Source organism: Thalassophryne amazonica, chromosome 5 (genome assembly GCF_902500255.1).
Source record: "Thalassophryne amazonica chromosome 5, fThaAma1.1, whole genome shotgun sequence".
NCBI lineage: Eukaryota > Metazoa > Chordata > Actinopteri > Batrachoidiformes > Batrachoididae > Thalassophryne > Thalassophryne amazonica.
Window position 1 is genome coordinate 106,673,724 of NC_047107.1, and position 17,148 is coordinate 106,690,871.

General features: G+C 46.8%; 1 protein-coding gene across 1 annotated transcript in view; it reads right to left on the reverse strand.

The window, feature by feature from the left end:
• Window positions 1–17,148, reverse strand: part of slc4a5a (solute carrier family 4 member 5a) — a 106,771-nt gene that overhangs the window by 59,580 nt on the left and 30,043 nt on the right. The window contains exons 3-4 of the mRNA XM_034171052.1: window positions 7,615–7,744; window positions 2,032–2,192 (exon numbers count right to left, since the gene is read on the reverse strand). Coding sequence (XP_034026943.1) covers window positions 2,032–2,192; window positions 7,615–7,744 — 291 coding nt within the window. The remainder of the gene's footprint in view (window positions 1–2,031; window positions 2,193–7,614; window positions 7,745–17,148) is intronic.

Here is a 17,148-nt window from a genome sequence, read left to right on the forward strand (position 1 = left end):
ATCAGGTAACAAAAACTGGCAATAGTAGGTATCTCTAAGGCACATCTGACTTTAGTGAGCAGTGATGAACATTCAACAAATTCTTTAGTCCAATTAGAGTTATGGTTTAATGATGTACTGTACCACCATAGAATATTGAAAGAGAGTTGTTGGTGTCTTACACATTCTAACTAGAGTCTTGATGGTGTTGTGTTAAATCATTGTGTTCTTTGTTCAGTTGTCATGAACCATCTTTTACGTCATAGTAAGGTCATGGTATTGTCTTTGAGAAGTTTTGTGACTTAGGACTTAGTCAAGATTCACCAGGACAACTTTGATGTGGTATTTTCATGAACAGTTGTGATCAAAATCGTGTATGTGGGAACAGAACTTTGGCTATAATCCTAGGATTCTGTTGAACCTTTTGAATGTACGTTTGTGCATTCTTGGGTGTTACTTTGAGCTGTCTGATTTCTAGAGGCGTACATTTTCACATAATAAGTTGTACAGTTGATTGCGGTAACTTTAACAGCTTTTGGAAATGGTTCCAGAAGCATGGTCAGTACTGTATATGACACCTTGGAAATGGCTGTCTGGAGTTTGATACCAATGTTTAAGGGTAGTATCTGACTGGGCTGCAACAGCCTGAGAATGGCATCTGTGCGTGAAGAAATTAGTGCAGTTTGGCACAAGGTTTGCAGTCATTCACTCTACCCTCGCCTCAGTCGTGGGGTGGCACTGACGCACTGCTTGATTTTGAAGAGATCAAAAAATGAATTGCAATAAACTCCCTTGCCAAATCGTCAGGTCGGCATCTCGTACCCCTGCCCACATAGTCTCTGAGACTCAGAACATGTGCAACATGTGAGATAATTTGTGAGGGGTTGACACACTTTTCCTTTTATATGATCGGAGAGGAACAGCACTTCTGGAAGTGACTGAACAGTCCAGCAGCCTCCAGCCACATGGCCGACATCCACCTGACATGCACGAGCATAAGTGGGCTGGATGCACAAGCTGCATGAACCAGTCTCATTGTGTTTACCTCTATTGATTGATTTATTGATTTATCTGAGGACAGAAGTGGAAATTAGGTTTAATGCTGCTGGTCGGCATACACCCGACGTGCACCCATGTGAACGGGCTGGGCGCATCCTGTCCAGCCACGGATGAGCTGCCCCAACCAAATTATCATGTTTACTTCTTTTTATTTATTTATTTATTTTTCTGAGGACATTAGTGGAAATTGAGTTTCATGCTACTGGTTAGTGGTCACTCACTGTGCAGGTGTGCATGGCGTGCTGGATGGACTATGTCGGCACTCTGGCTTCATCCTTTCATTTTATTTTATTGGAGCTCTTCCAAAGGATCATGGTCCACGTCCATCCTGTCCTGCCACAGAGGACCTGCGCCATCCAATGGAACTCAGTTTTATGAGTGGCCCAGCTGTATACACACGCTGGATGCATCCTGCCTGGCCACAGAGGAGCCCACAAACCAAATTTTGTCCTTTAATTCATTTATTTATTTTTCTGATGGCTGGCGGCAGGGAAAGTGGGCTTCACCTGTGTGGAGAATGTGGACGAGGCTTAATAACAATATAAATGGTCCACATCCATCCTGAGCACTGTATGCGCAAACATATGGCCATTTCAGCTGCGTCACTGGTGCTGAACATCCACGAGAGTGCTGCGTGGTATTCATGCCTGCAAAAACTGCGCCAGTGCCGCTCGACTCTCATGCATGTGCTGCATGGCATGTCAGTCGGTTTTCTGTGCGGTATGTGTGGACTGCTCGAGATCTGTGGCCGTAATTTTTGGCGCCACTCCAGGCGGCATTCGTCGCACAGTCGGCCGTCATGTGCGCACGTGTCACAAGGACCAATTCAGAGAGATTCCACATGGGATCTGGGGAATCACCCTTTTGCCTGTTCTTGCACAATTCTGTGTATTTCCCTCCTCTCCACCAGTCATGCGTCATTGAGATTTTAGCCTAACTAACCAGATGCTAACAATGTACAAACTAACAGTATATAAGGCTGTTGAATCTCACCAACTATCTGAGGCAACGAGTAGCCTTCCAGGTCCAGCAGCACTGTTCCTGTTTGGAGACATGTCCTGAGCTCAAAAAGACTGTGCAGGGACAGTGTGGACACATGGGGTTTACTCCACCTCTCTCCTCCCTCCTCCACCTTCTCCTCAAACTTCACCCATCTGAAGGCACCAATTACAGAAAGAGAAAAGATTTGGAATGAGATAGTCACAAATGAAGATGCTTTTCCCAGTTTCCCACAATGTAAAACTCTTCAGCTCAGGTGCATCTGTGGACAGAAACATCTATGTGTTTGAAAACTCACTTTTCAGACATTTTTAATAAAGGTGACATGCTTCTTTATACCCTGACTTCAGTTTGACTGTAGGTGTTTGTTGAACTGGCAAAGCCATGACGTTTTCATTGTCAGGTCGGAGTTTGCGTTTGCCCAAATGTCAATAGCTGAGTGACAGTTCTATCTTCACTCAGTGATCAGAGGATGAATGGATTATTTCTACAGCTCTCCTTTTTTCCCCCTCTTCCCATACTTTTTTAAATTCTGGACACATGAAATACTCATTTTCAGTAGCCCCAAAATGAATTTCTGAATACCTTTGACATTAGAGGTGAGCCACACAAAGAGTGAGTAATAGCAATTTCATAATTTGAAGTGGTGTGGCACAGAAGTGGTAGGGTGCAAATGCAGACTCAGACAAAAAGGTTAAGAGCTATTAAAAAGGCTTTATCTAGTAATCTGGCACAAGGTTCAGTACACAGTGTAACAATCAGCGAGGTGGAGGTACAGGCAGATGGGTTGCTGAGGCATGGTCCCAAAAAACAGAGTTCGGGAGCACAGTGTGGTGGAATTCAGAGACAGAGGTGAGGTAAAAAAAAAAAAAAAGCAGGGTGAAACACTGGCAGGCAATCGAATGAGGACTAAATAAGGCTGTGAAAAAAGTCTGGGGCGACAACAAAATGTGCAACGAAGTGGCAGAGAGGTGGTGAGCTCAACAGGCTTAAATAGGAAAGGTGGTGATTAGGAGAAGGACACAAAGGTGTGGGAGAACAATCCAGTCTCACAGTAAGTCATGATTCAGCAGCACGAAATATACATTAATCTGTTGGTTTGTGATATTGTGATGAAAAGTGCCTCATTTTCATCACAACAGAACAAATTCATGCTAATTCATTTTGTGATGGCTGCATGAAATTAAAAGTGAAGCGGGGGGGGGGGGGGATCGGGGAGGTTATGGTTAGGGTGGGGGGGAAAGAGTAAGATTAAGTTATGGTTAAAGTAGGGTTGGGGGTAGGAGTAGGTTTAGTAATAGTGAGTTAAAAAAACTCATCACAAAAATTTGACTCATTTCATCACGGGAGCACGAAAAAAAACGTGAGAGTGGGCTAGGGAGAACAATCTGGAAGGGGGGTATGGCAAACAGAAGGGACAAGACACACCCATACCAAACTCTGAACACCAGACAAGAGCGTGCAGTACACTCTAAGAAATAAAACGTTGAATTTAATTGATAAAGTTAAGGTAACTTTTTCCACATAACATTGTCAATTAAGTGCAAAACAATATTGTAGTTGAAATTAATTAAATCCAATGAAACATTACTACTTAAATCCCTAAAAATAACAATTGCAAGTATATTGAAAATAATAGTATTAATTATATTTAAAACCCATGTGTTTCATTTCTTAGAGTGTAAGACAAAAGCAAAGTGAACAGGACCCAACTAAAAGATAAACTTAAAACCACAGTGATCCAAACAAAATACCAAAACCAAAGATGAACAAAACCCAAGGCCTAAAAAATAAGAAATAAAATAAAGAAGACCCAACACCAAAGAATGAGGAATTAAACCAGGAAACAAATGTAATTACTGAAAAGGGATCAACAAGAAAATAGAGGCTAAAACAAATCTAGAACGGGACTCACATGTGGCAAAAGTAATAAGAAAAAATACAACTAATGATTACACAATGAAAAACAACAGCTGGACAGAAACTAGAACGGAACTAGACACATGACTACAGTATGATAACAGAAACACATGACTAAAGTATGATAAACAGAAAATAAATGATGAACAGAAAACCAAACCAGTGACTACAATATAACAAAAAAAAAAAAAAAAAAAAATCAAAGACAGGGAATCAAGGAGGTGGGCAAGGACGCAGACAGGGGACAAAATGTGACACAGGGTGGGACAGGGGCGAATCCTGACTATATGTTTACATTTAATATACAACCCCTGGCAAAATTATGGAATCACCGGCCTCGGAGGATGTTCATTTAGTTGTTTAATTTGTAGAAAAAAAAGCAGATCACAGACATGACACAAAACTAAAGTCATTTCAAATGGCAACTTTCTGGCTTTAAGAAACACTATAAGAAATCAGGAAAAAAAATTGTGGCAGTCAGTAACAGTTACTTTTTTAGACCAAGGAGAGGGAAAAAAAATATGTAATCACTCAATTCTGAGGAAAAATTATGGAATCATGAAAAACAAAAGAACGCTCCAACACATCACTAGTATTTTGTTGCACCACCTCTGGCTTTTATAACAGCTTGCAGTCTCTGAGGCATGGACTTAATGAGTGACAAACAGTACTCTTCATCAATCTGGCTCCAACTTTCTCTGATTGCTGTTGCCAGATCAGCTTTGCAGGTTGGAGCCTTGTCATGGACCATTTTCTTCAACTTCCACCAAAGATTTTCAATTGGATTAAGATCCGGACTATTTGCAGGCCATGACATTGACCCTATGTGTCTTTTTGCAAGGAATGTTTTCACAGTTTTTGCTCTATGGCAAGATGTATTATCATCTTGAAAAATGATTTCATCATCTCCAAACATCCTTTCAATTGATAGGATAAGAAAAGTGTCCAAAATATCAACATAAACTTGTGCATTTATTGATGATGTAATGACAGCCATCTCCCCAGTGCCTTTACCTGACATGCAGCCCCATATCATCAATGACTGTGGAAATTTACATGTTCTCTTCAGGCAGTCATTTTTATAAATCTCATTGGAACGGCACCAAACAAAGGTTCCAGCATCATCACCTTACCCAATGCAGATTCGAGATTCATCACTGAATATGACTTTCATCCAGTCATCCACAGTCCATGATTGCTTTTCCTTAGCCCATTGTAACCTTGTTTTTTTCTGTTTAGGTGTTAATGATGGCTTTCGTTTAGCTTTTCTGTATGTAAATCCCATTTCCTTTAGGCGGTTTCTTACAGTTCGGTCACAGACGTTGACTCTAGTTTCCTCCCATTCGTTCCTCATTTGCTTTGTTGTGCATTTTCGATTTTTCAGACATATTGCTTTAAGTTTTCTGTCTTGACGCTTTGATGTCTTCCTTGGTCTACCAGTATGTTTGCCTTTAACAACCTTCCCATGTTGTTTGTATTTGGTCCAGAGTTTAGACACAACTGACTGTGAACAACCAACATCTTTTGCAACATTGCATGATAATTTACCCTCTTTTAAGAGTTTGATAATCCTCTCCTTTGTTTCAATTGACATCTCTTGTGTTGGAGCCATGATTCATGTCAGTCCACTTGGTGCAGCAGCTCTCCAAGGTGTGATCACTCCTTTTTAGATGCAGACTAATGAGCAGATCTGATTTGGTGCAGGTGTTAGTTTTGGGGATGAAAATTTACAGGGTGATTCCATAATTTATTCCTCAGAATTGAGTGATTCCATATTTTTTTTCCCTCTGCTTGGTCTAAAAAAGTAACCGTTACTGACTGCCACAATTATTTTTCCTGATTTCTTATAGTGTTTCTTAAAGCCAGAAAGTTGCCATTTGAAATGACTTTAGTTTTGTGTCATGTCTGTGATCTGCTTTTTTCTACAAAATTAAACAACTGAATGAACATCCTCCGAGGCCGGTGATTCCATCATTTTTGCCGGGGGTTGTATACTTAAGGGTTTCCATTGGCAGGATTAAGTCAGGTCATCATCTGAACACTTTCTGGAACATAGAGAAAGGTGATGAATTAAAGGAGAAACCTGAATAAATGAGTGGAGGAAGATAGCAAATGCCTGCATCCATCAGATACCAATGTGCTAGACAGCCCTCTCAGCCCTCCAGTAGCATTCCAGAGACTAAGACTATCAATTACAATCTGCACTGAAACTGTTCTGGTGGTGGCCCAACACCTTACTAAGACACTTTGGGATCAATAGAAAAGCAGTCCATTCATCATTTTATATCCAGTGCAAAGCAACACACAAATGAAAGTGAGCACCAGCTGTGAAAAACACAACAGCAATGAGTGGAAGTGCAGCGTAAGTTTTACCAGAGCACTCAGAGTTTTAAGTGGTCACTCAAAATTAACATCAGCTTTAATCTCTAAATGAAGCAGGTGCTTCCATTAGTCATGAGCTCTCAACAAATAAGAACTATGCACATTTCTTAAAACAGAATTCTCATGCACCTCTCGCTGTTTACAGATCACTGTCAAGACATCCCCTCTTCCACCCCACTGCCACCAATCCTCTACTTGCATGGGCAGGATTCGTGATCATTTCAAGTCTACTCTCTACAATGATGGGGACCAGCAACAAATCTAATTCACCATAGATCTATTGCATTCACATAATCAACTTTAACTTGCCTTCTGAGTCCTTTTGGTAGAAAGTACCAATAATGATTACACTGTGCAGTGCACTTCTTATGCTGCATTGATTGTACTCGTAACACCGGTGAAATAAAGAGCTCCGACTTGGGAAAGTGCAATGGAATGTCCATTCAGGTTGGAATTGCAAGGTGGAAACTTGGGGATGATCCATGAAGACTGAGGTTGCCGAACTGATGTCACAGCAATGTGGCCAGGCACATAATTACCTTTGCCTTAGTATTTACATATATACAGTGTTTGATGTTGGATTTTATACAATAAATGTATCTGATGGGTCCTTACTTGAGTTGTGGACCTTGGTGTTGCTGTCAGCATGGGAGTGAGTCGCAAACTCGTGACAATCCCCCTCCCAAGATGGACAATGAAAATATCGCAGAAAGGAGCTTGTTGTCCTTTCTCAGAGCAGATGCACTGGAAGGCATTTATAGATTCAATGTTGGAAATACAAACTTGGAATCCATGATTTCCAACATGTAACAAATGCAGCAATAGTGCAGGGTAGAAGATAGGGCTGTTCATCTACATTTTAGGATTAATTTCTGTGTGAGTTTACAAATTTTGTTGTGTATTTCTTTCTTTATGTTAACAGACTTTCATAGATCGACTGGAACAAACCCTCAGACTCTACCTTCAAAATGCAAAGAGCAATTTCAGTCCAGCTTGGTGGATAAGCTCAGTGGATCATCTTATCACAACACAGGTCATGTCAAGGTTATAGGTGAAAGGTCAAGGTCAAATCAGAGATATGCACTGAGAAGACATGAACAACCATGTCTCACGATGAAGTCAAAATCAAAAATATAGCTGGCGGTGGTGAGGCACTGTCATCATCTGGATGTCTTGTTTTTAGTAGCATTAACAATAAAGTGCTTGTGTGAGTGTAGATGTTCATATCTGTGAGCCTCTCTGTGACTGTGTGTACATGTGCGTGTGATGATCCACCTGGCAGACTCCCTCCACTCCAGGTCATCTCCTTCTCGCTGCAGAGTGTCCATCTCAGTGAAAAGCGTCGGCGTAGGAGCATCGTCATCCTCACTGAGGATATAACGAAGCCGCTCCGCTGCTGGAGACACTGTTGCGCAAAGCAGATTTTTAAAACATGTTTTAAATCATACAGTGAAGCTCTTTATTCTATGATGAAATGAAAGTCACTTTTATTTATTTTTGGCTTGTCACAATGGATCCTAACAGATCTGCATGAGCATGTGGCACATTAAACCTTCTCTAAACAGGGGTGGGGTTGAAATTAGAGTCCTTTTATACAGAGAGTAGGGACAACTGAGAACATGATGCCATTCTGGGGCCAATTGTGCTTAACTACTGAAGTAACCTTTTATGTTTTCAACATTTTTTTTATCAGTTAACCACATACAGCAACACATCCAGGTACAAGTATTATCAAATTTATGCTGATTTATTGCATTAATTTAAAGCCTGATTTATGTTTCTGCTGATGTGAGTCTGTGTCATGCAATGATGTGCCATTGACGTGCGTGACAGTTATACAGTTCTCTGTCACTGGATTATGCTATATTCTGGATTAATTTGTCCCTCAACAAGCTTTTCTTTTGAATCAACTTCCAATTCAAATATAAAATTTGCAGACTTTTCTGCCAAATGTATTTGATCCATTATGTAATCAGGGTGTGCACTGCAAAAACTATTACAGTATGAGAGGAAAGAGTGAAACCAGAAAAGTGTCAAATCACAGCTGTTTGCAGTGTCTGATTTAACAGGTGCACGCCTAGACTGCTCTGTCTGGTATATGCGAGTGGTTTTTAATGGAAATATATTGCGATCAGACAGGACATTTTATCCGATGTGAGCTAAAATCCATTATGCAAAATCTGTTATATACGGTGTTTATTACACAGAAAAACCATACAAAAACATCCGGTTTATACAATGACAATTTAGGCGAATTTTACTATACATGGGACTGAACACTAAATTTACTACCTCACAAAACTTTGACGATGAAGTCGCTTCCATCCCACATGGCTAACTTTATTTTCCCAAATTTGTCTTCTGTTCGGATCTGAAGGGAATCTGCACATCTTAAAGCCCTTGTTGTGTCTATTAGTGCATCCAAATGTACAAAAACTTGCCATTTTCAGCAAATAAATTAATAAATAAACTGGATTAACATGCAGACAGCTTAACAGTGAATGCTATTCTGGCACCAACATGGTACCATGAGTCACGTGACCTTTTTTTTGGGGGGGGGGGGGCTTTTCATGGTGGTACTCTGTTGTAGCTGTTGTGTGGGCCGCTGAAGAGGAGGTACTGCTGGCCCACCACCACTAGAGGGCGCCCTGCCTGGAGTGCGGGCTCCAGGCACCGGAGGGCGCTGCCGCCTTACAGGAGCAGCCAGGATGACAGCTGTCACCCATCACTGGAGACAGCTGATCCCAATCAACAAGGAGGTATATCAGCAGGACGGCATCTCCACCTCATTTGCCGAGATATCGCCTTACCAAAGAGGTAACAATCTCAGCCTACACATACGTGTGACTTTAATTGTATTCTTGTTGATTATCTGTAGGACAGCTGACTACCAGACAGCATTTGGATAAGTACTCACCTTCCTACACTTCTTGATTGTTGTTGACGAGAGGTGGAGGTGGACTCTCCACCCTCCGTGTTGCTGGGTGCAGCCGCATCCACACCTGACTGTTTCTGTTTCTTGCCAGCAGTACCGGATCCGACGAGCGGAGGCAGTGGCCACCTGGGAATTCGGGACTTGGCGGCTCCAGTATTCCCGGGGTTCGGTGGCAGGGGAAATCGGGTTGGTTCCGGTTCGACTTGGACAGACGTCTCCTATCGTCGAGCCTGCCCACACGACACCGTTGTAATTAAACTCAGTCTCAATATTATAATCGGTTGTATTTGTTGTGCCTGTTTCACAACAGTAAAAACAGTGTTATTTGACTCCTCCATTGTCCGTTCATTTGCGCCCCCTGTTGTGGGTCCGTGTTCCTACACTTTCACAACAGGATATCTCGGCCAACGTCATGGATCCCGAGGGGCGTCAACCGGCTGTTGAACGGCCAATGGAAAACCAGGACGCGCAGGCGTCCTCGGGAGGGGTGATCGGTGAGTTGCAGCGGATCCTCGCCGCTTTCACGACTCGGATGGATTTAATGACCGAGCAGAACGTCCTCCTGAACCGCAGGGTGGAGGCTCTCGCCGCACAAGTGGAAGCGCGCCCCATGGGCGCCGCTGCGGCTCTCCCTCCCGTCGACCCTGTGCGTAACAGCGATGTTCCACTGGTCGTCCAACGACCCCCCCCCACCTTCCCCTGAAGCTTACATAAGCCCCCCAGAGCCGTACAGAGGCTGTGTGGAGACGTGCGCAGATTTTCTTATGCAGTGCTCGCTCGTCTTCGCACAGCGTCCAGTCATGTACGCGACCGATGCTAGTAAGGTAGCTTATGTAATAAACCTGCTTTGCGGTGAGGCACGCGCTTGGGCTACAGCGCTCTGGGAGCAGAATTCACGGCTCCTTCTGACATATGATGGGTTTGTAAGGGAGCTCAGAACCGTGTTCGATCACCCTAATAGAGGCGAAACCGCTTCAACCGTGCTACTGTCAATGAGACAGCGCAGCTGCCTATGCAGTCGACTTCCGCATCGCGGCTGCGAGGTCCGGCTGGAATAGCACTGCGCTCCGTGCCGCCTTTGTAAACGGACTGTCATTTGTTCTTAAGGAGCACCTGGTGGCTAAGGACGAACCGCGGGATTTAGATGGGCTCATCGATCTTGTCATACGGTTAGACAACCGGTTAGAAGAACGTCGGCGGGAACGAGACGAAGGGCGTGGCCGGGCACGCGCCGTCCCTCTCCCTTCCGGTTCCGACCGCGCTCCGCCTTCCCCACGCTCCACGGCCCCTGCGCTCCGTGGGACCACAGCTCCCCCTACTGAAGAAGCTATGGACACGAGTAGGGCAACATTTGGGGCACCGGATGCACAGAGGAGACGGGCCCACGGAGCTTGTTTTGTTTGTGGTGCCATAGAGCACCATATGAGAGACTGCCCCGAGCGGTTAAACTCCAACGCCCGCCCCTAGAGACTGGGCTAGGGGTGGGCCGAGACATTCACGTGGGACACACCCACATTGCCACACGACTCCCAGTCACGATCCTTTATGAGGATTCAACCCTGAAGGCCCCAGCACTGGTGGACACGGGCTCTGAGGGGAATCTGCTGGACAGCAGATGGGCCAGGGAGATAGGGCTCCCTCTGGTGGCGCTTACCTCGCCTGTTCAGGTTCGGGCACTAGATGGCTCCCTACTCCCTCCGATCACGCATAAGACACCTCCTGTAACTCTGGTGGTGTCAGGAAATCACCGGGAGGTGATCGAGTTTTTGTGACCCAGGCCACCTCCCGTGTGGTTTTAGGATTTCCCTGGATGTTGATGCACAATCCCCGGATTGATTGGCCGTCCGGGGTAGTGGTGCAGTGGAGCGAGACCTGCCATCGGGTGTGTCTAGGTTCCTCGGTTCCTCCCGGCTCCCAAGCTAAGGAGGAGGTCAGAGTCCCGCCCAGTTTGGGGACGGTGCCGGTGGAGTACCACGACCTTGTTGACGTGTTCAGCAAGGATCTGGCTCTCTCTCTTCCCCCCCACCGTCCGTATGATTGTGCCATCGATTTGGTTCCGGGCAGTGAGTTCCCGTCCAGTAGGCTGTACAACCTCTCACGGCCTGAACGCGAATCAATGGAGACCTATATCCGGGACTCGTTAGCTGCCGGGTTGATCCGGAATTCCACCTCCCCGATGGGCGCAGGTTTTTTTTTTGTGGGCAAGAAAGACGGCGGACTTCGTCCATGCATTGATTATAGGGGGCTGAACGAGATCACGGTTCGCAACCAATACCCGTTACCCCTGTTGGATTCAGTGTTCACACCCCTGCATGGAGCCCAAATTTTCACCAAGCTTGATCTTAGAAATGCGTATCACCTGGTTCGGATCCGGAAGGGAGACGAGTGGAAGACGGCATTTAACACCCCCTTAGGTCACTTTGAGTACCTGGTCATGCCGTTCGGTCTCACAAACGCTCCCGCAACATTCCAAGCGTTGGTTAATGATGTCTTGCGGAATTTCCTGCACCGGTTCGTCTTCGTATATCTAGACGATATACTCATCTTTTCTCCGGACCCTGAGACCCATGTCCAGCATGTACGTCAGGTCCTGCAGCGGTTGTTGGAGAACCGGCTGTTTGTGAAGGGCGAGAAGTGTGAGTTCCACCGCACGTCTTTGTCCTTCTTGGGGTTCATTATCTCCTCCAACTCCGTCGCTCCTGATCCGGCCAAGGTTACGGCGGTGAGAGACTGGCCCCAACCCACAAGCCGTAGGAAGTTGCAACAGTTCCTAGGCTTTGCTAATTTCTACAGGAGGTTCATTAAGGGCTACAGTCAGGTAGTTAGCCCCCTGACAGCCCTGACCTCACCAAAAGTTCCCTTCACCTGGTCGGGTCGTTGCGAAGCCGCGTTCAAGGAGTTGAAACGGCGCTTCTCGTCTGCACCTGTTTTGGTGCAGCCCGATCCTAGTCGCCAGTTAGTGGTTGAAGTGGACGCCTCGGACTCAGGGATAGGAGCCGTGCTGTCCCAGAGCGGGAAGACCGATAAGGTCCTTCACCCGTGTGCCTATTTTTCCCGCAGGTTGACCCCAGCCGAACGGAACTATGACGTCGGCAATCGAGAGCTCCTTGCGGTGAAAGAGGCTCTTGAGGAGTGGAGACAGCTGTTGGAGGGAACGTCCGTGCCATTCACGGTTTTCACTGACCACCGGAACCTGGAGTATATCAGGACCGCCAAGCGGCTGAATCCCAGGCAAGCCCGCTGGTCACTGTTCTTCGGCCATTTTGACTTCCGGATCACCTACCGTCCCGGGACCAAAAATCAGAGATCGGATGCTTTGTCCCGGGTACACGAAGATGAGGTCAAAACGGAGTCGTCGGATCCCCCGGATCCCATCATCCCGGAGTCCGCTATCGTGGCCGCCCTCACCTGGGACGTGGAGAAGACCGTCCAGGAGGCCCTGACACGAGACCCGGACCCCGGAACCGGACCGAAGAACAAACTCTACGTCCCACCAGGAGCTAGGGCTGCAGTCCTGGACTTCTGTCACGGTTCTAAGCTCTCCTGCCATCCTGGGGTGCGTAGGACCGTGGCAGTCGTCCGGCAGCACTTCTGGTGGGCGTCCTTAGAGGCCGACGTCCGGGGTTACATCCAGGCCTGTACCACCTGTGCCAGGGGCAAGACCGATCACCGCAAAACCTCGGGTCTGCTACAGCCGCTGCCCGTTCCTCATCGCCCCTGGTCCCACATCGGCCTGGATTTTGTCACGGGTCTCCCGCCGTCCCAGGGAAACACCGTCATCCTCACGATAGTGGACCGTTTCTCCAAGGCGGCCCACTTCGTGGCCCTCCCGAAGCTACCAACGGCCCAGGAGACAGCGGACCTCCTAGTCCACCACGTCGTCCGTCTGCATGGGATACCATCAGACATCGTCTCCGATCGCGGTCCCCAGTTCTCCTCGCATGTTTGGAGGAGCTTTTGCCGGGAACTGGGGGCCACGGTCAGTCTCTCGTCCGGGTATCACCCCCAGACCAACGGACAAGCAGAACGGGCCAACCAGGAGATGGAGCAGACCCTACGCTGTGTGACAGCCGCGCACCCGACGGCCTGGAGTACCCACCTGGCCTGGATCGAGTACGCCCACAACAGTCAAGTGTCATCAGCCACCGGCCTCTCCCCTTTCGAGGTGTGCTTGGGGTATCAACCCCCGTTGTTTCCGGTGGTTGAGGGGGAGGTCCGTGTGCCCTCGGTCCAGGCCCACCTACAGAAGTGCCGTCGGGTGTGGCGTGCCGCCCGTTCTGCTTTGTTAAGGGCCCGGACGAGGGCGAAGAACCATGCAGACCGGCGGCGGGCCCCGGCTCCCACGTATCGTCCTGGGCAGGAAGTGTGGTTGTCCACCAAGGACATTCCCCTACAAGTGGACTCCCCAAAACTGCAAGAACGATACATCGGTCCGTACAAGATACTCAAGGTCATCAATCCCGCCGCAGTGAGGCTCCAGCTTCCGGCCTCACTGCGGATTCATCCAGTATTCCACGTCTCTAGGATTAAACCTTATCACACCTCACCCCTCTGCACTCCGGGTCCGGCGCCACCTCCTGCCCGGATCATCGACGGAGAGCCGGCTTGGACCGTGCGCCGGCTCCTCGACGTCCGACGGATGGGCCGGGGTTTTCAGTATCTGGTGGACTGGGAGGGGTACGGCCCCGAAGAACGCTCCTGGGTGAAGAAGGGCTTCATCCTGGACCCGGCCCTCCTGGCCGACTTCTACCGTCGCCACCCTGACAAACCCGGTCGTGCGCCAGGAGGTGCCCATTGAGGGGGGGGGTCCTGTTGTGTGGGCCGCTGAAGAGGAGGTACTGCTGGCCCACCACCACTAGAGGGCGCCCTGCCTGGAGTGCGGGCTCCAGGCACCGGAGGGCGCTGCCGCCTTACAGGAGCAGCCAGGATGACAGCTGTCACCCATCACTGGAGACAGCTGATCCCAATCAACAAGGAGGTATATCAGCAGGACAGCATCTCCACCTCATTTGCTGAGATATCGCCTTACCAAAGAGGTAACAATCTCAGCCTACACATACGTGTGACTTTAATTGTATTCTTGTTGATTATCTGTAGGACAGCTGACTACCAGACAGCATTTGGATAAGTACTCACCTTCCTACACTTCTTGATTGTTGTTGACGAGAGGTGGAGGTGGACTCTCCACCCTCCGTGTTGCTGGGTGCAGCCGCATCCACACCTGACTGTTTCTGTTTCTTGCCAGCAGTACCGGATCCGACGAGCGGAGGCAGTGGCCACCTGGGAATTCGGGACTTGGCGGCTCCAGTATTCCCGGGGTTCGGTGGCAGGGGAAATCGGGTTGGTTCCGGTTCGACTTGGACAGACGTCTCCTATCGTCGAGCCTGCCCACACGACACCGTTGTAATTAAACTCAGTCTCAATATTGTAATCGGTTGTATTTGTTGTGCCTGTTTCACAACAGTAAAAACAGTGTTATTTGACTCCTCCATTGTCCGTTCATTTGCGCCCCCTGTTGTGGGTCCGTGTTCCTACACTTTCACAACAGTAGCGAGAAGCCTGCAGTTGCCATTCAACCATTTAACTTCCTTTGACGATTTTTCAAATTAAAACCTTTTTCTTCTTAAACTCCAAATTCCTCTTGTGAAATTTTTTCTTACAAAGTCAACTAATTTTGTACTGAGTTTTGATTTGACCCGGCTTCCAAAGACGACGACGGAAGATGAATTTTTGACACTCAAACCTTTATTCTGATGATCCCAAACGACAAGCGCTGCAGAGATAAAAACACCCAGGTCAGCCGAGTCGTGCAGCGATTTGAACCGCCGCCGCAAGTCACAGCCGAACAACGGAAAGCGTTCCCGGTAACCAATGAAACCGGGCGTGGTGACCGGCAGAGTCTCTTTGTCAAGGTCCCTGAAGCAGCTGTGTGACAGACAGATGATCGACTGAAAACGAGACGATTCCCAGCACCTGACCTCACAGAGATCGATCTGCACAGCGCATCCAAGTAAAACCGGGCTACGGTGTCATATAAAAACAGAGTGGCTTTATTTAACTCTATTCACCATCACTAACCATCTCACATTAATAAATACCAAAGTAAATTCCCTGGTGATTAAGACAGAATTCATTCTTAAACTCCTGCAACTAAACCAAACTACATAAGCGTCATATAATCATTGCTCATTGAACTTCATCTTCATCAAATTGCTTACTGTGATATGTCCTGTTATTTAACTCCTGACTGAGTTAAGTAAATGTTTTAAATGTGTGAAGTTGTGATTTGTATGGTTTTACAGAGGGGGTCTGACTTGACCTGTAGAACTTACAGGTAAGATTAGAGACTGATTTTAATATTTCCTATCGACTGACCCTAAAATCATAGACATTATAACCTTATTATAATGTCATTCAGTCATAGGTGGTGTCCCCAGTATTCGAGGTAAAATTATCCACAAGTGACAATTTCAAAATATCCTAAAACACATCTTCCCGCTACACTGTGTAAAGGGACTCTAGTGGAAATACCACCTCTCTCCCACCTGCCATTCTACACTTTCATCAGTACCACAGAGACTCAAAAGTTGTTTTCACCTCTCCTTGACATCACTGTGACATCAGTATACACAAGAATGACAGAGGATAATTATCCGAGTCTCCTGCTACTAGAACTTATGAAGCTTTTCTGGATGAAGAGCAAAATGACTTCAAGGAATTAAACAAATGCTAAACATTTACCCCGACAAAGGCCTTATGAGCATCCCACACTGTTGCCAATCTGTGTAGTTCCAATATTTACTTCTAAGAAAAAGAGGATATCATTCCTTAAAGTTGCCACAAATTGTTCATCCTGCAAAATGCTGTAGTTTAATCTCCATCTTCCACCACTGTTCTTTTCACCATGTACGAGGTCTGTGATGAAAAAAGTGTTCCTTTTTATTTTTTTCAAAAAATAAATGGATTTGATTCATATGTTTTTACGTCAGACAAGCTTGAACCCTTGTGTGCATGCGTGAGTTTTTTCATGCGTCGGTGACGTCATTCGCCTGTGGGCAGGCCTTGAGTGAGGAGTGCTCCACCCCGCCCATCGGAATCTCTTTGTCTGAATAGCCGCTGCGGACGGCGCGCGTTGCTTTATCAACATTTTTTCTGGACCTGTGAGAGATATCCGAGTGGACACTATTCGAGAAATTAAGCTGGTTTTCGGTGAAAAGTTTAACGGCTGATGAGAGATTATGGGGTGTTTCTGTCGCTGTAAGGACTTCCCACGGAGCGGGACGTCGCGCAGCGCTTCCAGGCACCGTCGTCGGCCTGTTTCGACCTGAAAACATTCTAATTTAAGGCTTAATTCACCCAGGACGTCGTGAGAGAACAGAGAAGATTCAGAAGAGGCCGGCATGAGGACTTTATGCAGACATTCCACTGTTTAAGGACATTTTGCAATGAAAGACGTGAACGCAAATTCTGTGTGTGCCGCGACAGGAAAAACACCTCCGTGTTGAAAACCATTTGTAAAATTCAGGCGGCTTTTGATGGGTTTCAACAAGTGAGTAACTGAGAAATTGTTTAACAGCTTGGGCATGTTCCAACTTGCCCGTTAAGGTTTCCAATGGAGGTGTTTTTCCTGTCGCGACCCCCCCGCGGTCGGGTGCGGCCCGACATGCGACTCTGCCCGCACATTCTTTCATTACAAAATGTCCGTTAACAATGGAATGTCCGAATAAACTCCTCATGCCGACTTCTTCTGAAAGTTCTCTGTTCTCTGACGACTTACTGGGTCAACAGAGCCTGAAATGTGGAAGTTTTCAACTTGAAACGGCGAGACGCTGCCGCCTCGAAGCGCAGATCGCCGTCAGGCGCCATGGGCCGTC